This window comes from Oncorhynchus masou, chromosome 28, assembly GCF_036934945.1.
Source record: "Oncorhynchus masou masou isolate Uvic2021 chromosome 28, UVic_Omas_1.1, whole genome shotgun sequence".
In the NCBI taxonomy this organism is placed as follows: Eukaryota; Metazoa; Chordata; class Actinopteri; order Salmoniformes; family Salmonidae; genus Oncorhynchus; species Oncorhynchus masou.
In genome coordinates, this window is record NC_088239.1 from 47,892,569 (window position 1) to 47,916,609 (window position 24,041).

The 24,041-nt window shown below is 45.6% G+C and overlaps 2 protein-coding genes across 4 annotated transcripts in view; both read right to left on the reverse strand.

The window, feature by feature from the left end:
- Positions 1-758: 758 nt before the first annotated feature.
- On the reverse strand, positions 759-7,266 carry LOC135517737 (creatine kinase U-type, mitochondrial-like). 2 transcript variants are annotated; one of them, XM_064942303.1, is made up of 10 exons: positions 7,177-7,266; positions 4,697-4,877; positions 3,722-3,920; positions 3,546-3,641; positions 3,181-3,402; positions 2,163-2,248; positions 1,909-2,032; positions 1,669-1,803; positions 1,421-1,546; positions 759-1,296 (listed from the first exon to the last, which is right to left on the reverse strand). In XM_064942303.1, the coding sequence occupies exons 2-10, from the start codon at positions 4,843-4,845 to the stop codon at positions 1,180-1,182; spliced, it is 1,254 nt and encodes a 417-aa protein (XP_064798375.1). In that variant the 5' UTR covers positions 4,846-4,877; positions 7,177-7,266; the 3' UTR covers positions 759-1,179. The 2 variants fall into 2 exon arrangements, with proteins under 2 accessions (XP_064798375.1, XP_064798376.1); XM_064942304.1 differs by lacking the exon at positions 2,163-2,248 and adding an exon at positions 2,562-2,647.
- An 854-nt stretch (positions 7,267-8,120) lies between these two features.
- Positions 8,121-24,041, reverse strand: part of rasgrf2a (Ras protein-specific guanine nucleotide-releasing factor 2a) — a 60,569-nt gene continuing 44,648 nt past the window's right edge. For both annotated transcript variants that reach the window (XM_064942305.1, XM_064942306.1), the window contains exons 10-25: positions 19,673-19,739; positions 19,441-19,577; positions 19,174-19,256; positions 18,790-19,038; positions 18,385-18,477; positions 17,596-18,140; positions 16,691-16,918; positions 16,409-16,515; positions 15,973-16,085; positions 15,658-15,718; positions 11,543-11,646; positions 11,350-11,434; positions 10,886-11,163; positions 10,211-10,328; positions 10,032-10,100; positions 8,121-9,935 (exon numbers count right to left, since the gene is read on the reverse strand). In XM_064942305.1, the coding sequence (XP_064798377.1) occupies positions 9,840-9,935; positions 10,032-10,100; positions 10,211-10,328; positions 10,886-11,163; positions 11,350-11,434; positions 11,543-11,646; positions 15,658-15,718; positions 15,973-16,085; positions 16,409-16,515; positions 16,691-16,918; positions 17,596-18,140; positions 18,385-18,477; positions 18,790-19,038; positions 19,174-19,256; positions 19,441-19,577; positions 19,673-19,739 (2,433 nt within the window). In that variant the 3' untranslated portion in view covers positions 8,121-9,839. The remainder of the gene's footprint in view (positions 9,936-10,031; positions 10,101-10,210; positions 10,329-10,885; positions 11,164-11,349; positions 11,435-11,542; positions 11,647-15,657; positions 15,719-15,972; positions 16,086-16,408; positions 16,516-16,690; positions 16,919-17,595; positions 18,141-18,384; positions 18,478-18,789; positions 19,039-19,173; positions 19,257-19,440; positions 19,578-19,672; positions 19,740-24,041) is intronic.

Below are 24,041 nucleotides of genomic sequence, written 5' to 3' on the forward strand. Positions count from 1 at the left end.
TCCTTAGTGTGTAAGTACAGCAGGCAGCGATTAGTTGATTAGCTCCACGTCACTAAGCTGCTCCAAGAAGCCCAATTACCCTCCCTGTACTATACAGACGAACAGAGCCAACCCTTTAAGACAGACAGACGTTTTGGCACTGATGATGCTTCCATTCCTGTCTGGGAGTCAGCGTCCTCAGCGCTTACTTCCAAATCCACGACAATGTTGGGTTTTTGTATTTTATCTCATTGAGAATAACCCGGATGAAGAAAGGTTAAATGAGAGACATCTGTGTGAATTCTGTTGGTAGTTTCCCGTTGATGGAATTGGGCTTCTGCCATGCTTCTTCCTGTCTGTTCCTCTCACTGACCTCTAGAAGTGCTTAACTCAGTGTTAAACACTGTTACTGCAGTAAACCTATTATGGCAGATCAGCTGCTGGGAGACAGATACACTGGCGTGACTAGAACTGTAAATATTTTACATTTAGTACTTTAGCACTTCTCCAGAGCGACTTCCGCCTCACGCCAGACTTCCATCCGTAACACAGCCATGTACAGTCAACTTCACAGGAAGTGAATCATCTATTACATAGCCATTGCACATGAAAAGTACAATGACATGTATGAGCACGTTATGGAAAGTCCAAGTCAGTTGTTAATTGCTAAGGTGTTTAAACTCTTAGTGAGGTAGTGAAGTTAGCAGGAGGAGAAAGGCACACGCTGTAATATCGCCTTGGAAAGCGAGCCGAGAACGAGTCGTTTTGTGGATCAGAAATCAGATGTTTTATTAAGGTCGATTTTTATTTTATTTTATTGAGGTTAGTGTTACAGGTACGATTTCTCACTCCTGGTAGAAGTTGCTCCTAACCACAGACCTAGGATCAGATTATGATATCCCCAACCCCAGCCTTAACCACAAGGGGAATACACCAACACCTTTACCTGGACTAGTGGAAATGTAACCTTTATTTAAGTCAGTTAAGAACAAATTCTTATTTACAATGACGGCCTACCGGGGAACAGTGGGTTAACTGCCTTGTTCAGGGGGCAGAATGACAGATACTACTGCTACTTTATTCCAAACCGCTCAGTTTGGTCACAAGTGGATGGATCGGGCCTCCTCGCTGGCGCCTCACTTCCTGCTCTCCCTAACCGCAGAGCAGGTCACTTCCTCTCAGAGGTGGGGCTCAGGTGTTTCACTTCCTGAACTGGACGATGGGGGCGGGGATCTTGATGTCCTGGCCCCTTTCCAGCCTCTTCTCACAGTCGATCAGATAGTTGACTCCATCAACCAGCAACTGGACCAGCTCCACCTATACACACACACACATGGATACGCAGGTATTAGCAGTCGAGGTGAGGTGGTTTTCTCTTTTCTCTGGCCCTGATACGAGTTTATGGTTTCATTCAGTCTCAGAATAGCGGTTCTAGTTTTACCTCAGATTTTCCCAGACGGTCGTTGTTGGAGATGTCGAAGGTGTCTCCAGTTGTGGCTGTGTCGACTCCGCCTGTCCCTCTCTTCTGCAGACGCATGTTGTCCAGGATCTTACTGAAGCGGGTATCCTGCAGGGTAAGTATAGAACTTTAATCAATGCTCTGTCTTGGGAAGGAGGGGGTCAATGCACAGGGACACTTCAAGTAAAAACATTAGAGAGAGGGGGGAGGAGGGAGAGAGAGAGAGTTACCTTGCTGAGTTTGGGCAGTCTGACGTGCACTCCAGCCCTGAGTCCAGTGCCCAGGTTGGAGGGGCAGGTGAGGATGTAACCCAGGTGCTCGTTCCACATGAACTCCCAGCCTCTCTCCTGGATCAGCTTCTCCACCTAGAGGATGGAAGGACACGTGAGGTATTCTATACTGTATACTGTGTGTTCATATTCACGTCCCCAAAAAATCTCTAAACCACTAAGACGTAACATGTAAAGTACCTGTTGGAGTCCTCTGCAGAACCTCTCGAACACTCTCTTCATGTTTCCTCCCTTCTCCATGGAGATGACCCTAGTGTGGTCCTCCTCATTGACCCAGATCAGGAAGGTCTTCTCATTGTTGTGCCTGGAAGAAAGAACACATTCCTAAGAATCCAGAAACATTTGTTGATTGCACTGATTATGTCAACGTCTATGATCACAGAACACACATGCTGGTTAGAGGCTTCTGCTAGTAAGAGCCTTGTAGACCATACCAGAGGCCCCTGCCGTCGGGCCAATCACGGGCCATGAAGGCACACGTCAACAAGGGGGAGACAGGCTTGTCAAACAGGAAGTGGTCCTACGGGGGAGAGGAGGGAGGAGGTGGAGGAGGAGAAGGTAGTGGTCAAGGAAAGGGAAGTCAGGGTTACAACTACATAGAGGTAATTCTACTTTGGGGAGGAGGAAGAGGAGTTGAGAGGAAGAAACCTTCCCCAAAGACCTCTAATGCTATGGGAACATGGTTTTGCTTTCTACTCCTTTGGTCTCACCAGATTCCCCTATTCACAGATAGCACAGATAGCACATCTCTACAGCTATTATAATACAAGATACTCTTACAGGCTTTTAAATCTACAGGGACAGGGTCCGGCTCTCTACTGCTCTGGTCTTACCAGATGCCCCTGGCATCAGGCCAGTCACGGGCCATGAAGGCAGAGGTCAGCAGAGGAGAGATGGGCTTGTCGAACAGGAAGTGCTCCTGAGGCAACGTGAGGGTGAGAGGGCAAAGGTCAATGAGACTGAGGGTTGAAGGTCAACACTAGTCTAGTCTCTCCCAAATCCCCAAAGGATTGCCTCTATTTTCAATCCTTATCATAGCCGTTAGGCTTTAAAGGCAACATGATGTCACCCTAATGTGTCAAGACAGAGTGGATCAACTTGGTAACTAAAAACTCTGCTTCCCTGAAATAATTGGATGGGCTACCAATGGGGAATGACGATAAATTAGTGCAATCGAGAACCATGTCTTCAGAAGAGTCGGGTCAGATAAAACTGATGTGACAATGCTGTCACTACAGTTCAGGTTCCTGTGGCACTGTTTCAGTCTTCACAACAGTCCCTGCCATTAACATGGTAATACAAACAGGCAATATCACAGATAAGAGGAATCCTGTATGCAGTCAGGTTACAAAGAAAACACGTAGTCATGTACTTTTTGGACGCAGACACAGACCAATGGGAAAGGAGAGGGGGGATACAGAGATCGATAGCAGTCCTTTGTGAGTGCCTCACATCAATAAGCTGCTGCTGCTCCTTCTCCGTCATGTCTCCCAGGCTGTAGTAGCGCCCGGACAGGTCACCCTTCAGGCCGGCCAGGGCCTGCACGGTCACACGCTCCACCTCGCGGCGCTCCGAGCGGGAGCAGCACGGGGGCAGGCTCAGACCGCGGATACTACGGCCTGTGCGCACGCGAGACGACAGAACGTATTTCTCATCGAAAACACCGTTAGTGATCTGAGGAGGGAATGGGACAGTTATTGTGCATACATATGAGAACAATGAACTATACTGTGTGTGTGTGTGTGTGTGTGTGTGTGTGTGTGTGTGTGTGTGTGTGTGTGTGTGTGTGTGTGTGTGTGTGTGAGAGAGAGAGTTACTTTGGATGCATCCAGATCAGTGGGGTGTTTCATTGTCTTGGGGTCGTAGCCGTTGTGTCGGTCTTTAATGACGGGGTCAAAGAGGTCGGCGAACACCTGGAGAGAACGGGATGGACTGTTAAAAGATCTCCTTCAGATAGATCGAAAGATGCACACAGGCAACCTCCACCACGTACCTTGTAGCTCTCCTCGTCCCCAGCCACCATGCCGACAGTCTTGATGAAGGGGTGGCCCGGGTTGTCCACTCCGGTCTGGATGCACTGGTCCAGAGTCCAGTTGTTAGGCGTCACCTGGTCTCTCAGCTTGCCGTAGATAGCAGGGGTCAGAGCGTGCGCCATGCAGTTGTTGTGCCTCCTCAGGTCAGGAAAGTCAGCGCTGGGGAAGATGGGAGAAGTCGTTTTCATTCAAACCATAGAGATGAAAAGATGGAAAGGTGTGCATTATGAAGGACATTTCAAAATAGAGTGATGTGATTAAATAAATGTGATTATGGACACCGTCCTGGCCAAGAGGACAGCTTATACACTGCTGTTTTGGATGTGATGTGGATTAAAAACGTTTTTTTTTTACAGGTACATATTGACTGGTCGCTTGATTGATTGAGACAAGTAGAGGAAGTTGTTTTAGAGTGTTGGTGATGTGTCTAATCTGTGGCTCAAGGCTTAGTTCCTGATCTTGTGTGTTTGTGCGTGTGTGCGTGTGTGTGTGTGCGTGCGTGCGTGTGTGTGTATACGTGTGTGTGTACGTGTGTGTGTACGTGTGTGTGTACGTGTGTGTGTACGTGTGTGTGTATACGTGTGTGTGTGTACGTGTGGGTGTATACGTGCGTCTGTGTATGTGTACGTGTGTGTGTATACGTGTGTGTGTGTGTGTGTGTCTACTATATGTGGATGTAAGAAAGGGCAGAGGATGTATCTACTAAACGTCTTAGGTTTCATTCCCTGTCCCACCCCTCTACCTTTGACTTACATTTCAGACTGACTGCAAACTGGGTGTCAGATTCAGGTTTCTTCCCATTCAACAGGTGCAGCTATCCCAGGCCCCACTCATGTGCTCCAAATTATTTCTCCAACCTCTGTAGGTCGTCTGTATATGGCCAAGCTTTTTGTAGGCCACAGGCCATTAGAGGCCATGTTGTTTTGTAGTCCTACCTGGGTGGGTAGAGCTTCCTCCTCTCTTCAGCGGAAAGGATGTTGCTGTCAGTCATCAGGTAGCAGGTTGCCATGGTGCCTGCTCCCAGGCTGGCCAACAGCGTGGCCGTGTTACGTCTGGACATCATTCTAGTGAAGGAGAACGCCATCTTGGACGGTTCAAAGGTCAGAATCAGGTCAACTGGGGGTGGGAGAGAGAGAGGAAGCGGCAAGAAGAGAGAGAGAGACACAAAGGTATAAGTTACACATTTAAAAGGCTGTACTTCCTCAAAATTCTTAAATATGTGTTTATTTATGCATTGGTTTCTTGTTGTGTGTGTATGACTGTCGTTGGATTCTTAAGAGCAGTTCACTTCCTTCCTTTAACCTTTCGGCCTGTCTGACGGTCTTTTTCTGTTGTAGCAAGCTTCACGATGCAGAGTCAGACAGTCACCCTCTTCACCCTTTGACCTCTACATTTTGTCCATCGAATACAGACTGTGGATGATGCAGGTCAAGCAGACTCCATGTCCTCAGTTGAGTTACAATGTGCTTCCGGTTTGTTGATTGTACTGCATTCAATCGTATCATACTAAGTACTTTAAAAAAGTTCATCAAGTTCGTGCAGGTTGTCAATAACAAGCTTAAAGTATGAGAGGGGAGTCTCAGCAGGTGGCTGGTTAAGCTCAGTCTGCTGATTTGGCCTCACAGGACGGCCTTTTAACTATCCCAAAATGGCTGACGCAAAATGGCCACCACCATCAAGGGGGAGGAGGTAGGAGGAAGTTGCCTCTGTACACCGATCGTAGGTCACCAAGATAAAACTAACTTTGGTGTAGCCCCTGAGCAAGGTATTCCTTTCCATATGTCCTGTGACTAAAATCTAAAGGTGAAAGGTCATTCTCACCCACTTGTCCTTCACTTCAGCACAGAGGAGAGAAAGAGGGAGAAATAGAGAGGCAGAGCGATTGGAAAAAGAGAGAGAGAGAGATACAGAAATAGGGAAAGCAGTCTTAAAACAGAGAGGTCTATATAGATCTGTAGAGGTCTAGTCACTAAAAGAACAGAAGCAGGGATTGACTTTCTGTTTCATTAATACTTCTACACACCTATAATATCATTGTCTGCAGTCTTCAGTTGACAAAGTTCCATGTGATTGTTCTTCATTAAGACAGTAACGACTTGGAGGAAGAATACAATTCAGCTTGATCGCTAGATCGTCAGTTAGCTGCAAAGCTGACAATGCACCCGCTCTAATCTACGATCCATATCAATGAAGCCCAATGTGCAACTCAGTGTCTGAACATAAGGTCTCTGGGTCAACTCAACACTATTGACCTCAAAGTCATGGCTGTGTTTACCCCCAAGTTAAGTACAGCAGACCAGAACAAAGTAGGTGGCTGAGGGGTTTGAGAGGATGAGGCAGCCTGAGAGGAGGAGGCAGCCTGAGAGGATGAGGCAGCCTGAGAGGAGGAGGCAGTCAGCGCTGAAAGACATATTTATTTATATAGAAATCTAGAGGAGAGAAACCGTGCCAAACGGGTCTAATGCCATGACCGCTCTTTCAGGAATCAAAACACCGCAGGCCACGTGTTCTGTCCTGCTCTGACATTCCGAACCGGTCACAGCCTCTCATTACAGGACACAGGCCAAGACAAGGACACGGGGAGTGAATGAGAGAGAGAGAGAGAGAGAGAGAGAGAGAGAGAGAGAGAGAGAGAGAGAGAAAGAAAGAGAGAGACACACACACACACACACACACACACGGAGAGACATAGAGAGATAGAGAAAGAGCAATGGTTACAGAGATGAATCAGTGAATCAGTGATAAGGTTATGTCATAAATGGCGAGCAGCTGGTATGACAGGCCTGAATGGTGGTTTAAATGCCTCGGAGTCACAGTGGTAATAAAAGCCTTAAAGCCAGGATTACACTAGAACCAGCTCTGAAACCACAGATCTAGGATCAGTTTACCATCAGGGGGAGAAACGTAAAAACTGACCTTAGATCAGTGTCGGGGAGCAATTACATGCTACTAGCCATACGGAGAGGAGTGTTAAACCCATGGTGATGGAATACTACTTCTCTGTAAAGCTCTTGAAAGGATGCATTATCTCAAGTCGTGAAGCAGCTCATGACCATTATGACAGCTAATAATGTGCTTAAGGAACTGATGCTCTGCTGTCCTTCAGAACGTCAGACAAGACCATGTAGACCAGTCTACGTTCCCTACGCCAAAAGGCTCCTGCTCTGTCCATCAATGTCATGTCAATACAGCAATTATAGTGACAACTATCAGCCAAATCTCATGAAGATACGCATAAGGAAACTTGAACTAATAACCTGTAGGTGGAAGGGAGATGTTAACAACTACTTGGCTGTATCTAGAACTTTTAAAATGTATACATTTAAAACAGCCTGTTATTATCCCCCTTGTCTGAATGAGAGATAGAGAGCTACAGAGAGAGGGAACACAGAATTAAAGATAGAGGGTACAGTACCTGTTTCACTGCTGGTTTCCCTCCCTGCTAAAGATTTCTCTTTCAGGAGTCTATTTCTCTTTCTGATCCCACACTCTACCCACTAACACGTGACTAGGACCTGTGCTTTAGGCCAATTAAAATGTCTGAATTTACGCTGTGAGCCAATGGGTATGTAAGAAGCTGTGCTGCTGACCAATCAAATGTATTTCTGGTGCAACACCTTGGATGGTCCTGGCTCTGCTGCCCGTATTGACCTTGATCTGTACTAGACGCAAAGACCCCTCCCCTCTCCAAACATAGATAGCGTCTCTCTCTCTCTCTCTCCCCCCCCCCCCCTCTCTCCCCCTCCCCTCGCTCTCTGTCCCCCCCCCTCTCTCTCTCTCCCCCCCTCTCTCAGCTCTTGACTGTAGAGATGAATATCAACTTACTATAGAAGTGACATGAACAACTTTTATTTTATTTCCAAACCAGGGGTGTAAATCTGTACATTCTCTAAGGAAGTGCATGGAACAATACAGTGGTAAAACAGCAGGTTTTATAACAAAGTACATGGTCAGGTAGAAAAGCAGGACCGTAGAAACTATCAGGATGTGCGAAAAATTCCTGGCATTCAGGACCGTAGATACTATCAGGATGTGAGAAAGATTCCTGCCATTCAGGACCGTAGATACTATCAGGATGTGAGAAAGATTCCTCCATTCAGCCATTCAGGATGTGAGAAAGATTCCTGCCATTCAGATACTATCAGGATGTTCCTGCCATTCAGGACCGTAATACTATCAGGATGTCCTGCCATTCAGGACCGTAGATACTATCAGGATGTGAAAGAATTCAGATTACCAGGATGTGAGAAAGATTCCATTCAGGACCGTAGATACTATCAGGATGTGAGAAAGATTCCTGCCATTCAGGACCGACTATCAGGATGTGAGAAAGATTCCTGCCATTCAGGACCGTATCAGGATGTGAGAAAGATTCCTGCCATTCAGGACCGTAGATACTATCAGGATGTGAGAAAGATTCCTGCCATTCAGGACCGTAGATACTATCAGGATGTGAGAAAGATTCCTGCCATTCAGGACCGTAGATACTATCAGGATGTGAGAAAGATTCCTGCCATTCAGGACCGTAGATACTATCAGGATGTGAGAAAGATTCCTGCCATTCAGGACTGTAGAAAACGGAAGCAGTCTGGAAAAAGCAGTTATCTGAAGAATGACACTGTAAGGAAAGAGAAACATGCTAAACCGCTTAAACGATCCAAAATCTCCAAGAAGTTACAAATCTATTGGCATACTTTACAAATCAATAGCGCAAGATTTCCAAAAAATACTGTTTAACAAGTGATCAGATAAAAATCAAACAAATACTAATAAATAAACACATCCAGAGATAAGCTACAACAATTGAGAAATATTCAGACAAAAGTTGTAAGTAAACTTTAACGACCGTTTGGGTCAAGTCCCTTTACTTGAATGTCGTCATTCGCAAAACAGACATGTTACACTTGATTGAACAACATTTCTGAAACTGCAATTTGGGTCAGGACTGGCAAAGGTAAAGCTTTACATGTATATTCTCTTATACACTGTCTGGCTCTGGGGAGAATTAGCTACAGTATATTAGATTGTGCAAAATTACACGGTTGAGAAAAGTGGCTCCTCATATGCGTTTACATGTTCTTCAAATGTTTCTTGTAACAAATAACAGTTGAAAACCTTCATACAGAGAACCCACGGGCACACACTGGTTTAATCAATGTTGTTTCCACCTCATTTCACCTTGAACCAATGTGGAATAGATGTTGAATTGGTGTCAGTGTCCAGTGTGAATACAATAATAGACAGAAGTAAAACAATGTTTAAAATGCTTAATACATAAGTAAATAAATAAACATGCTAAATGACAGGATGTAAAGTCCATGCTTACATCATCAGTGTGTGTCAACAGGAACAAGGCCGGAACCAATCAGGCAATTGTTCAACAGACACAGATCGACTCGATTGGACCCGAGTGATCATTTTTTGTATGTTTATCTTCCAAGTTCGTCTTCTGGTTAACAAATAGGTTTTGATGACAATCAGACATGATGACAATCAGACAGGACACGACCCGGACCCGAGGGAAAATATTGAATTTTGAACCCGGTCGGGTCTCGGGTATTTGGGTTCGGGTGGACCCATGAAGATGTCTTCAAGGAAGAGCAAAAAAAAACTTTGGGGAATGTTAATCACTATTTGATGAGGCTGTTAACCAGTAGAGGGCAATATAGTGACCGCCACTGTTCCTCCTCACTCGTCTGCCCACAGCTGCCATTAGTCCGGCAAGCGAGACGTCTCTCCTAATCAGTTACAGCCAAACCTGCCTTTTTCAGAGCAAATGTAATTGGATACATGGAAATTCATGCAAGATCATCAGGAAATCATTATAACATGTTATAAAAACACTTTACAGCTTATTACTACATCTTGATATGTACATATTTACAAGCAAGGCACATCTTCACCAGAGTTCTTAAGCATAATCATTGGCAATGGTGATAAAGTAAGAGGAACCCTTAATAGGGTGATTCTCAGGGCTCTCCTGTCCACTGGTTCCATAGTTACCAAGCAGACAACAATAAGAAAACTAACTACTAAGTGTCTGATGCAGCTGGACTGAGACCGACTGTTCCTGTGTGTTTAGCCAGGAGGGATGCGGGGTTCAATCTTCAGGGACAGCTCATACAACGTGTCCTCATCCATCACCAGAGTCTTATCCAGCAGGAACTGAGTCACCTGGGAGAGAGCGAGACGGAGAGGAAATCCGGCGAGTCAGTTAGTTCTAACAGGGTTGTAGCTAGAAACAATGATTGGCTGTGCGGCGGGTGCTACCTTGGCTTGGTGCTCTATCCTGTAGGGCGCACCCTGGAACTGACGGATCTCTCTGATGATGTGAGAAATCTGGAACAGACAGGAGAACAGGGAGGAGAGACATGAGACAGGCAGAGAGAGAGAGAGAGATACAGGCTGACTGATTGACTGACTGTGTGTGCGTGCGTTTGTGCGGTTACCATCCTCATCTTGGAGAAGTTGACGAGACCCTCCTCGGTGAAGTTGGGCGTTCCCTCTTCGATGAAGGCCAGGTCAGTCAGGTACATCCCCAGATAGGGCACACAGGGAGGGTTGCAGCTGCACACGGACCAATCCATCAATCAATGTTCACATAGTATTCAAGTTTTTCCTAACTTTTCACAAGTCCTTAAAGAGATTGAACAGGATCTACAGCCCTTACAAATGTGTAACATATCATACGAATTTCAGGATTAAAATAAATAAATAAAATGCGGGACGGAATATCATACGCGATGGATGACTATGTACAGTACACCATTGTGCACCATTTCCTGGGACCCATTTTGTCTCGTGAGCGCTGCTTTCAGAACTACTGGCTGAAATGATACAAAACTTCTACAGCATCACTTTAATTATTTAAAAAAATATGCACTTAATCATGTGGACAAATATTCTGCCTCTATTGTATTGTGCTTGCTCAAGGGCACATCGGCAGATTTTTCACCTTGTCAGCACGGTATTCGAACTGGCCCAAACACTCTAACTGCAAGGCTACCTGACATACTATAGCTCCTTGGTGAGATTTCACTGTTCGCCCAGGTACACGTCGTGGCGATAATCTGTGACCAATACCCAGACACTCAAATCCTCCCTTTATCTCCCCTCTTCCTTACTTTTTCAGGGTTTCTCTCAGGTTCTTGAAACGGCCCTCTGATGACACTGTCTTCTGCAGCCTGTCCATCAACGACTTGGTCTGTTTGCAGACTTTGGCCCATGTCTTCTTCAGCCTGTAGATGGCGCTGCGGTTGAGAGCTGACGTGATCTCTAGAACTCCGTTATAGTTGTTAAGGCAGCGACAGATATCAGCAACCGCCAACCACTTCTCTATGGAGTTAGCCCTGGAGCCCACGTCTGTATGGGCAATGATCTGAGACGCTACCAGGTTACTCATCTAGAGCAGGAAAACAGAAGAAAAACAGAGAGGGGGAAGGGAGAGAAGGGATGAGAGAAATAAGGGAAGTGGGAAAGAGGCATAGATACAGAAAAGAGGGACAGGGAAATATGTTGAGATACGAGTATAGATCTGAAGCGCTGGCTGGTATAGAGTTATTGAGTATAGATCTGTTTGAAATCTTACATCGTTAAAGTGCTGACTGGTCTTCATGATGTATGGAGTTCTCTCTGACTTGTCCAGCTTCATCCAGCCCTGGCCCAGAAACTCTCTGGTGGACACGGAACACACCACAACTATGCAACAACAACACAACAACACTATTCTCTGATGTAGAATATACACTCACACTATTCTCTGATGTAGAATATACACTCACTCGTAAGGGATGCTCCTGAACACAATGTGGTCGAGCAGGGTGATCTGTTCAGCCAGCTCCATCGCAGACAGAGACTCAAAACACTCTGCTTTGGGACACTCCGCCTGGTAAACCAATATTAAACAGTGTTCCATGTCTGCACTACAAACGGGTTGACATCTAATATACACAAATAAGGGGACCTTATATACAGTAAGTGTATATCTTGCATATCCCCCTGAAAGTGAGGTCATGGCCAGGGTTCAGCCATTACTCAAGGCGACCCTGGAGGAATTAGGGTCAAGTGTCTCGACAGACTTTTCACATTGTCGGCTCAGTTGGTCAAACTAGCAACCTCTCGGTTACCGGCCCAACACTCTAACCGCTAGGCTACCTGGCAGGTAGCCGCTAAATAAAAGGCCACCGTGGACTAATATGGCTCTACTGGGGACTAAAACCAGGGTCACATACATAGTGCATGTCAAATACTTTACAATACTTGAGCTAAGCTTGATTTATATCCCCTGTAAAATAGAAGCAATGGCGTTTTCCCAAAAGTGAAATCTCCAATCGAAATCAAGCGCACCTCAAATACTTCTAAATACATTCTAAAGTATTTTACATAAAGTATTGGTTGGGTCTTCAGGGGATGCTCCACCGCACTACACACTAATATAACTAATACTGTAGGTTCTAATTATTTATAGCGAAGACTTCAAATAGTCTAAATCCAGACTATGTATCTGGACAACGTCTTACCAGGATGAAGTGGAGCAGTGGACTTCTCTGTTCCAAAGTCAGCATTCCAAATTACATCAACATTCATTTACTGACTAAATAATGACTAAACACACTTTCTACCACTATATTGTTATAAGATGGCGCCGGAGAAGAAGGCAGACGTTTGACGTTTCCCCAACCGATTGTGTTTTTTGTTTGTTTATTTGCGTTGTTTGTAACTTATTTCTTTAACTTATTTTGTACATAATGTTGCAGCTACCGTCTCTTATGACCGAAAATAACTTCTGGACATCAGGACTGTGATTACTCACCACGGACTGGCAGGATCCATTTTTTACTTTAACGAGTTTGACGAGGCCGATGCGAACGATATACTGCTTTCTCGGGAACAGGCCCAGATCCCCATGATTTGCGTGAAGAGGAGGCGGAGAAAATGGGCCTGGGTTGGCTGCCTTCTGAGAATTCGTAGGCGATCAAACAAACCCCCACTTCTTTCCATTCTGCTAGCAAACGTGCAATCTTTGGACAATAAAATAGATGATTTACGCAGATGATTAAACTACCAACGGGACATTCAACACTGTAATATCTTAAGCTTCACAGAGACGTGGCTGAACGACGACACTATCAACATACAGCTGGCTGGTTATACACTGTACCGGCCGGATAGAACAGCGGTGTCTGGTAAGACAAGGGGCGGTGGATTATGTATTTTTGTAAATAACAGGTGGTGCACAATATCTAAGGAAGTCTAGCGCTATTGCTCTCCTGAGGTATCGTATCTCATGATAAACTGTAGACCACACTATCGACCTAGAGAGTTTTCATCTGTATTTTTCTTAGCTGTTTACATAACACCACAGTCAGAGGCTGGCACTAAGACTGCATTGAATGAGCTGTATTCCGGCATAAGCAAACAAGAAAACGCTAATCCAGAGGCAGCGCTCTTAGTAGCCAAGGACTTTAATGCAGGGAAACTTAAATATGCTTTACCAAATTTCTATCAGCATGTTAAATGTGCAACCAAAGGAAAAAAAACTCTGGACCACCTTTACTCCACACACAGAGACGCATACAAAGCTCTCCCTCGCCCTCCTTTTGGCAAATCTGACCATAATTCTATCCTCCTGATTCCTACTTACAAACAAAAATTAAAGCAGGAAGCGCCGGTGACTAGATCAATAAAAAAGTGGTCAGATGAAGCAGATGCTAAGCTACAGGACTGTTTCGGTAGCACAGACTGGACTATGTTCCGGGATTCCTCCGATGGCATTGAGGAGTACACCACATCAGTCATTGGCTTCATCAATAAGTGCATCGATGGCGTCACCACAGTGACCATACGTACATGACCCAAACAGAAGCCATGGATTTACAGGCAACATCCGCACTGAGCTAAAGGCTAGAACTGCCGCTTTCAAGGAGCGGAAGCTTATAAGAAATCCTGCTATGCCCTCCGACAAACCTTCAAATAGGCAAAGAGTCAATACAGGACTAACATTGAATCGTACAACACCAGCTCTGATGCTCGTCGGATGTGGCAGGGCCTGCAAACCATTACAGACTACAAAGGGAAGCACAGCCGAGAGCTGCCCAGTGACCCGAGCCTACCAGACGAGCTAAACTACTTCTATGCTCGCCTCGAGTCAAGTAACACTGAAACATGCATGAGAGCACCAGCTGTTCTGGAAGACTGTGTGATCACGCTCTCCTCAGCCGATGTGAGTACGACCTTAAAACATGTTAACATTATCAAAGGTCGCAGGGCCAGACGGATTACCCGGAAGTGCACTGCGAGCATGCGCTGACCGACTAGCAAGTGTCTTCACTGACATTTTCAACCTCTCCCTGTCTGAGTCTGTAATACCAACATGTTTTAAGCAGACCACCATAGTGCCTGTGCCCAAGAACACTAATGTAACCTGCATAAACAACAACTGACCCGTAGCACTCACTTCTGTAGCCATGAAGTGCTTCAAAAAGTTGGTCATGGCTCACATCAACACCATTATCCCATAAACTCTAGACCCACTCCAATTTGCATACTGCCCCAAAAGATTTGCATACTGCCCCAAAAGATCCACAGATGATGTAATCTCTATTGCACTCTACATGGGCCTTTCCCACCTGGACAAAAGGAACACCTATGTGAGAATGCTTTTCATTGACTACAGCTCAGCGTTCAACACCATAGTGCGCTCAAAGTTCATCAATAAGCTAAGGATCCTGGGACTAAACACCTCCCTCTGCAACTGGATCCTGGACTTCCTGATGGGCCACCCCAAGGTAAAAACACATGCGCCACTCTGATCCTCAACACAGGGGCCCCTCAGGGGTGCGTGCTCAGTCCCCTCCACAGCCAACAACGACAGCAACGAGACAGCCTATAGGGAGGAGGTCAGAGACCTGGCCATGTGGTGCCAGGACAACAACCTCTCCCTGAACGTGATCAAGACAAAGGAGATGATTGTGGACTTCAGGGAAAAGAGGATTGGGCACGCCCCCATTCTCATCGACTGGGCTGCAGTGGAGCAGGTTGAGAGCAAGTTCCTTGGTGTCCACATCACCAACAAACTAACACGGTCCAACCACACCAAGACAGTTGTGAAGAGGGCACGACAAAACCTATTTCCCCTCAGGAGACTGAAAATATTTGGCAGATCCTCAAAAGATTCTGCAGCTGCACCATCGAGAGCATCCTGACTGGTTGCATCACTGCCTGGTATGGCAACTGCTCAGCCTCCGACCACAAGGCACTAGAGAGGGTAGTGCGAACAGCCCAGTACATCACTGGGGCCAAGCTTCCTGCCATCCAGGACCTCTATACCAGGCGGTGTCAGAGGAAGGCCCTAAAAATTGTCAAAGACTCCAGCCACCCTAGTCATAGACTGTTCTCTCTGCTACCGCATGGCAAGTGGTACCGGAGTGCCAAGTCCAGGTCCAAGAGGCTTCTAAACAGCTTCTACCCCCAAGCCATAAGACTCCTGAACACCCAATCAAATGGCTACCCAGACTATTTGCATTTCCCCTCCCTTTTTTTTACAGTGCTGCTACTCTCTGTTGTTATCATCTACGCATAGTCACTTTAATAACTCTACCTACATGTACATATTACCTCAACTAACCCTGCACATTGACTCTGTATCGGTACCCCCCTGTATATAGTCTTGCTATTTTACTGCTGCTCTTTAATCACTTGTTACTTTTATTTCTTATTCTTTTCCGTATTTTTTAAAAACTGCATAGTTGGTTAGGGGCTCGTAAGTAAGCATTTCACTGTAAGTCCTACACCTGTTGTATTCGGAGCATGACAAATACAATTTGATTTGACTAGATTTGATATTTTGCAAATGAAATAGTAGTTGTGTGTGTGTGTGTGATTGAACTATACATACCGTCTGTAGGATGTCTTCTATCTTGAGTTGAGCATCATCTTGTTCATCTTGAGAAAGGGCACTGAGAGACAAGCAGTCTCATGAATAACAAATGTAATGACACAAACACACACCCACTTTCACACACACTCTCACACGGTATACTAAGGTACACACACACTCACTAACTCTCACTGTGTGTGTGTGTGTGTGTGAGCGTGTGTGAGCTTGTACTTAAGCATGTGTGTGTGTGTGTGTGTTTGTGTGTGTGTCTGCGAGTGTGTGTGTGTGTCTGCGAGTGTGTGTGTGCTTGTACTTTAGCTCGCGCGTGTGTACCTTAGAATGTTTCCGGTGGCTTTCCTCTCTTGAGGCAGCAGGTCTGCGTCTCGTAGCACCTCCTCCAGAAGGGTCATTACACCCACCTTCAGCTCACTGTTCATCTCAAAGTCCTGACACACGCACAAACACACACGCAGCTTAGCGATCATTTCCCCCAGTCATTTCTTCAGAGGATGCTGTAAACTCACAGGTACATCGTTCACCCCCTTCCACATCAGAATTATTATAGAGCATAAATTGACCTCTTCTCTCTGCGTCAACATCAGCCTGTTTCAGCATGTATGGTCACCTACGCCATACTCTGTCTGCTACAGAGGGCAGGACACCAGGGGGCCCCAGTGGAGCAGGGTGACATTTCTCTGGACGTCACGAGAGTTGGACAGAGGACAACAGGGGTAGGCAGGCAGTGTTTGTGTGTGTATGTGGTTCAGACCTGTGAGTGCTTGGAGACCCAGTGACGCAGTACGTTGAGGACTCTGTTGGTAGCAGCTCTACGGATGATAAACTCCTTGTCACAGGTCCTCTCGCTATTATTGAAACCTGAGAGAGAGAGAGAGAGAGGGAGAGGGAGAGGGAGAGGGAGAGGGAGAGAGAGAGAGAGAGAGAGAGAGAGAGAGAGAGAGAGAGAGAGAGAGAGAGAGAGAGAAGGAGAACTTGTGGTGAAATGGCAAATGCTGCTGGCAAGACGGTTGTTATTGTTCATGTTGTCTGTTACCCTGGGAACTGCCGTGTCCGGCGGCTGCCGTGGCAATAGCGAAGGCTGAGGCTGGTGACATAGTACCACGATTGTTTTCCCCCGTGGAACCTCCAGACTGTCTGTATCGCATGTGTCTGGGTGTAGAGGGGGAGCGACAGGGGGACTCTGTCAGGGGGACTCGGTCCTCGCTGACTTGAGGGTTAGACTCTGGGAGGAACTTCTCCAGAGAAACCGTCTCCAGAACAGCTGTTAATTAAAATATACAGGCACTCAGTGATTGTGTGTCTGTGTTTGAGCGTGTATGTCTGTGTTTGAGCGTGTATGTCTGTGTTTGAGCGTGTATGTCTGTGTTTGAGCGTGTATGTCTGTGTTTGAGCGTGTATGTCTGTGTTTGAGCGTGTATGTCTGTGTTTGAGCGTGTATGTCTGTGTTTGAGCGTGTATGTCTGTGTTTGAGCGTGTATGTCTGTGTTTGTTTGAGCGTGTATGTCTGTGTTTGTTTGTCTGTGTTTGAGCGTGTATGTCTGTGTTTGAGCGTGTATGTCTGTGTTTGAGCGTGTCTGTGTTTGATGTATGTCTGTGTTTGATGTCTGTGTTTGAGCGTGTATGTCTGTGTTTGAGCGTGTATGTCTGTGTTTGAGCGTGTATGTGTGTGTTTGAGCGTGTATGTGTGTGTTTGAGCGTGTATGTGTGTGTTTGAGCGTGTATGTGTGTGTTTGAGCGTGTATGTGTGTGTTTGAGCGTGTATGTGTGTGTTTGAGCGTGTATGTCTGTGTTTGAGCGTGTATGTCTGTGTTTGAGCGTGTATGTCTGTGTTTGAGCGTGTATGTCTGTGTTTGAGCGTGTATGTCTGTGTTTGAGCGTGTATGTCTGTGTTTGAGCGTGTATGTCTGTGTTTGAGCGTGTATGTGTGTGCCAGCCTACCCCTGCGGATGCTGCGTCTGAGTTTTCCACAGAATGCGTCGATGCGCGGCATGTCTCCTCCCTCTTCCGGCGTTGGGGGGACAGGTTCCTGTGAACAGGTGGGGCGGCTCAGTTCTAGAAGGGCTTTTGTGGTGGTGGGAGGGGAGGTGGAGACCCCCAGGACTGTTGGCAGGCTGGGAGCCCGCGTACAGGTGGGAGGGGGGGACGAGAACCCAGATGGAGCCCGGGTGGCGTTGGGAGGAGGGGAGGAAAAACCCGAAGGGGGCCTGGTGGCGTTGGGAGGGGGGGAGGAGATGGAGGGAGGGTGAGAGGAAGTGGGGGAGTTAGCAGCAGAGGAGGAAGGGGTGGAGAGGTCTAGAACCCCTGCCTTGGAGGAGACCGGGGAGGAGAGGGAGAGTTTGCGGGAGTGAACCGGGGAGGAGGTGCGGGAGGGGATGGTGAGAGGAGGAGGAGAGGAGAACTTGCGACAGAGACGGGGGGATTTGTTGTTGAGGTGCTCGCCTCCCCACGTCCCCTGGTTGGTGGCAAAGAACAACTCCAGAGACCTGAGGAGGGACAGAGGGATGGGAGAAGAAGAGGAGGATAAAGACAAAAAGGAAGCACTTGATTATTCCTACGTCATATGAGAAACCTATGTAACATCTATGTTAGCCCTCTGAACTAAAACCAAAAAGAAAAGGTATTTTTGTTTGAAAGGCTGTATGAGTGAAATGAACCAATGAAAGAGTCAATGGAGAGGCAGTGAAAAGAGGAGAATGTACGAGAAAAAAGAAAACAAAAGAGTGTCACTCTTTTTGGTCCAGAGCAAGCCGTGTGATCTTCAGACTGTAGTCAGGACAGAGAGACGTGATGGACAGACGATCGGAGGAGTGATACTGAACCCTGAGAGGAGAGGAGGAGAGAAGGAGAAGAGGAGAGGGCAGGATGGCATGGGAGAGGAGGTGTCGAAGGGAAAGATGTGGAAGGAGGGGGTGAGGAGGAGTGACAAAACCAGGAGTGGAGGAGGGGAGTGGAGTGGAGTGGAGTGGAGGGGGAGGAAAGAGAAGGAAAGAGACAGAGAGAGTGATGGTCAGCATGCATGTCTATTATACGAGGATAGAGGGAGGAAGAGACAGAATGGATGAAGGAGTGATGGAGTGATGTGGCATGAGAAGATACAATGTGTGTGTGGGTTCATACTGTATATCTTTCTACCTGACCGGTATAGAGGTAAAAGGTTTCTTGTATATGTCGGCCAGTTTGTCCATGACCACAGCAGCGGTAGTAAAGATCCTGTACGTGTGGAGGAAGGTGTTGAGGAAGTCGATAGAGAGGAAGCGCAGGTCAGTCAGTCTCTCCAGCAGCCGCTCCACGCTGGCGTAGCGGATCTGGGGGACCTTGCAGGAGTTGAGCGTTTTGCTGAAGCAGATGTCCACATCATCTTTGTGCAGCCGTGCGTCCGACCTGGTGGGACAAGTATCAATAAGATTATCAGCTATTGGGTGATCTCCCAGATGGGCAAAGGGGATTGGATAACCTGGGGATTATCAACCCTCACTGACGTGGAAAAGAATTTACAGTCTTTATTTGGGCTCTTACTTGATCATGTGCGGCACAGTTACTTTAGAGTTCTCCTCAAATACACTGGTCATCAGGCCATTACAGCGGATATTATCTATACACTATAGACAGAGAGAAAGAAAAAGGTACAGAATGAAAGAAAGACAGAGAGAGACAAGAGGGGAGAGACAGTCATGTTACTGTCCATGGTGCTGAACCTCTTTCAAAATCAGTGCAGAGACTTGCAGAAGCAGTAGGTGTAGGAGTTGATTTGGGACTGGGCATCTCATCCCCAGGTATGTTTACCTGACTGATGTCACTGGTCCAGGCAGCTTTCTCCTGGCGGGAGGGAGCCAATAGGACGACAGAGAAGGCGGGGCCATCAGGGGGTTCCACCACGATTTTAAACTCCAGGTGGTTGAAGCCCTGACCTCCTGCATTGTCTACAGAAGGGAGGTGGGAAGGATCAAGGTCAAAAGTTTGTTGATGTATTGAATTGACTTATTCAGTTATTTATTACTTTATGAAAGATACTTACAGTCCTCATCATTGGCATCTAGCTCCTCTACAAGGGTACATTCTATTAGGGACAACACCCCACCCTGCTGTGAGGGTCAAAGGGCAGAGGTTAGAGGCCATACATCTAACACGCACGTGTAGAGGGAAGGTCAACTGTGTCAAAATCTGCTTGACATACAAACGTTTTAGAACACCTACTCATTCACGGGTTTTTCTTTATTTGTACTATTTTCTACATTGTAGAATAATAGTGAAGGCATCAAAACTATGAAATAACACATATGGAATCCTGTTGTAACCGAAAAAGTGTCAAACAAATCAAAATATATGTTTTATTTGAGAATCTTCAAATAGCCACCCTTTTCCTTGATGGCAGCTCTGCACACTCTTGGCATTCTCTCAACCAGCTTCACCTGAAATGCTTTTGCAACAGTTTCCACATATGCTGAGATTGGTTGAGGTCGGGGGATTGTGGAGGCCAGGTCATCTGATGCAGCACTCCATCACTCTCCTTCTTGGTAAAATAGCCCTTACACAGCCTGGAGGTGTGTTGGGTCATTGTCCTGTTGAAAAGAAAATGATAGTCCCACTAAGCCCAAACCAGATGGGATGGCGTATCGCTGCAGAATGTTGTGGTAGCCTTGTTGGTTAAGTGTGCCTTGAATTCTAAGTAAATCACAGACAGTGTCATCAGCAAAGCACCCCCACACCATAATACCTCCTCCTCCATGCTTTACGGTAGGAAATACACATGTGGAGATCATCCGTTCACCCACACTGCGCCTCACAAAACACAGCGGTTGGAACAAAAAATCTCAAATTTGGACTCCAGATTAAAGGACACATTTCCACCGGTCTAATGTCCTTAACTTGTGTTTCTTGGCCCAAGCAAGTCACTTCTTCTTATTGGTGTCCTTTAGTAGTGGTTTCTTTGCAGAAATTTGACCACGAAGGCCTGATTCACACAATCTTCTCTGAACAGTCAATGTTGAGATGTGTCTCTGTGAAGCATTTATTTGGGCTGCAATTTCTGAGGCTGGTAACTAATGAACTTGGTCTTTTACCAAATAGGGCTATCTTCTGTATACCCCTCTACCTTGTCACAACACAACTGATTGGCTCAAACCCAGGAAGGAAAGAAATTCCACAAATGAACTTTTAAGTAGGCACACCTGTTAATTGAAATGCATTCCGGGTGACTACCTCATGAAGCTGGTTGAGAGAATGCCAGGAGTTGGCATCAAAGCAAAGGGTGGCTATTTGAAGAATCTCAAGTATAAAGTATATTTTGATTTATTTAACACTTTTTTGGTTACTACATGATTCCATATGTGTTATTTCATAGTTTCGATGTCTTCAATATTATTCTACAATGTAGAAAATAATCAAAATAAAGAAAAAGTAGGTGTTCTAAAACTTTTGACCGGTAGTGTATAATAACACATTTCGTATGTAAATGTTTGCATGTGTCTGACCACGTGAAAGTACAGATGTCGCATCTTAATTTGAGGAAAATAATCCTGCAGCAAGAGGCTTTGAATATCTGGAGAAATATTAAGAATCGCCACCAGGGGGCAGCTGAAGCGGTGTTTATGTACAATGCAGCACCGTACCTACATTGTACCTTAGACTGCAGGTCCACTGGGCGCCTGTTCAAGTAGCGTCTTGTGTGAATTCTTATGTGGATTATAATTAACGGGCATATTTGTAGGGGATAGACGTATTTTTCGTTAGGGCATATCCGTTGAAATAAATATAGATAACTTGTTTTATTATAAGTGCAAGGGAAGCAATAGCAAGAATAGATGATTGGTGGCCTCAGTGCCTGTGTGGTCCAGGGGTTACAACCGCTGACCCTGGCACACATATGGTTTTGAATCCGGCCCACTGCCCTTTGACTCCCCCTATCTTCTCCATCTTTACAACACTGTTCTAACTCTTCAGGGTAAGCAACAACAACAAAAAATACTTCAATTCATTTAGATAACCTACATTAGGCCCACAAGCTAATTGCATTAATTTCAATGTTTTCAAGAAGTAAAACGAATAGCCTGATAATTTTCACATCAAAGAAACGTGTTTCAGCTCAACAAAATAGTTCTTGGATAGGCTCAAACGCATACACATCCTGACAGCTTTAAGAAAGGACATTTTAAAGCCACACAATAAAGGCTTTCAATCCACAACAAGGATGACTTCAAATGCCGGCATCAAACTGGAAGCACAGCAGGCCTTTGCTACTGTAGCCGGCGCATAACAGTTTGGTAATGGAAATGTATAAAACGTGGGCGAGTACTGGAAGAAAGTTTATCGTTCTACGGCGGGCATTCATCTAACAATCAACTGATGGCCGAAATCAACTCAGACAGGGGAACACAAACAGTATGTGATTGGGTAGTTTAGAGAACGTATTGGAATATAATCAAATAACAAGGAACCTAATTGCAACCATCGATGGCACTAGATCATCACCAGCTGATGTCTTTTTAAACGATCAATACGTGCTAAATTCACCCGCACAGCTGATCTCAATTGCAACCATTATTGGTCACCTGATTACCGCGCCCTGAAAGATGATATCGGTGTTGCCTTCGTCCTGGTTGCAACCAAAGTCTTTCAAGATATGTTCGCCCTCTGGTTGGTATTATCATCGGAACAACTTAGTCATTTTGAAAATACTAAGGGTGATTTATCTATTTGACAAAATAAATTTAGTATTTCCTAATTTACCACGGCAAGTCTACTGTGGCAATTTACCCCACACTTTGTATGAAACTGACGTTGGTGTAGCCCACTGCTATTATTTTGTTTGTTAATAGATTTAAAATTACTGTTGCATGTCTTCACACCATTATGTCCTCTTAGTATGAACAGATTGTTTTTATATATCCTTAGAGAGTGACAGTAGTGTTGGGTTGAAGCTCTTTGTGCATGAGAAGTCCAATTATTTCATGGACTGTAGGAATGTCTACTCTCAGTTACTCATTGCCTCTCCTGACTGTGAAATACACGGAGGAGCACAAATGAATCCTGGCTGATGGAAAAGTACCGAAGTACATCTTTGTGGAAGGGAGGGGGTGAGAGCTAAGGGTATAAATGAACACTGCGCTGTACTGAATGTACAGTATGTATTCGACTGTTACATCTTCGCCAAGTAAACATTTGAAACATCACTCGGAGTTTGGGCTCTTTTGTATGATAAATATCTTTATTTTATTTTGAGATATTGCTTTTCTTATCAGTTTCCTATTTACAGTATGTTATCTATTAAATACATCTGTCTTTCTAATAAAAGTGTCTGGTATGGTGATTTTCTTATCAAGTTTGGTGGTAAAATATCCCTGGACTGTCCATACTTAAAATGTGTAACTAGTGCCAGAAGGGTATGGGATGGAATCGAATCCACGCCGACAGGGTAGGCCTAAATGTCAAATGCAATTTTATTTGTCACATGCGCCAAATACAACAGGTGTAGACCTTACAGTGAAATGCTTACTTACAATCCCTTAACCAACAATGCTTTAAGAAGTTAAGAAAAACGTGTTCAGTAAAAAAATAGGATAAGTTAAAAAAATATATTTAAAAAAAGTAACAAATAATTAAACAGCAGCAGTAAAATAACAGTGAGGATATATACATGGGGTATCTGTACAAAGTGACCATGTGTAGATAATAAACAGAGGGTAGCAGCTGCGTAAAAGAGGTGTCTGGGTAGCCCTTTGATTAGCTGTTCAGGAGTCTTATGGCTTGGGGCTAGAAGCTGTTAAGAAGCCTTTTGGACCGAGACTTGGCGCTCCGGTATTGCTTGCCGGAGCGCTTCTCGATGGTGCAGCTGTAGAACCTTTGAGGATCTTAAGACCCATGTCAAATCTTTTCCGTCTCCTGATGGAGAAGGAACAGGCTTTGTCGTGTCCTCTTCACAACTGTCTTGGTGTGATTGGACCATGATAGTTTGTTGGTGATGTGGACACCAAGGAACTTCAAGTTCTCAATCTTCTCCACTGCAGCCCCGTCGATGAGAATGGGGGCGTGCTCGGTCCTCCTTTTCCTGTAGTCCACAATCATCTCCTTTGTCTTGATCACGTTGAGGGAGAGGTTGTTGTCCTTGCACCACACGGTCAGGACTCTGACCTTCTCCCTATAGGCTGTCTCATCATTGTTGGTGATAAGGCCTAGCACTATTGTGTCATCGGCAAACTTAATGATGGTGTTGGAGTCTTGCCTGGCCATGCTGTCATGAGTGAACAGGGAGTACAGGAGGGGACCGTGCACACACCCCTGTGGGTCCCCTGTGTTGAGGATCAGTGTGGCAGATGTGTTGTTACTTACCATTACCACCTGGGGGCAGCACATCAGGAAGTCCACGTTCCAGTTGCAGAGGGAGGTGT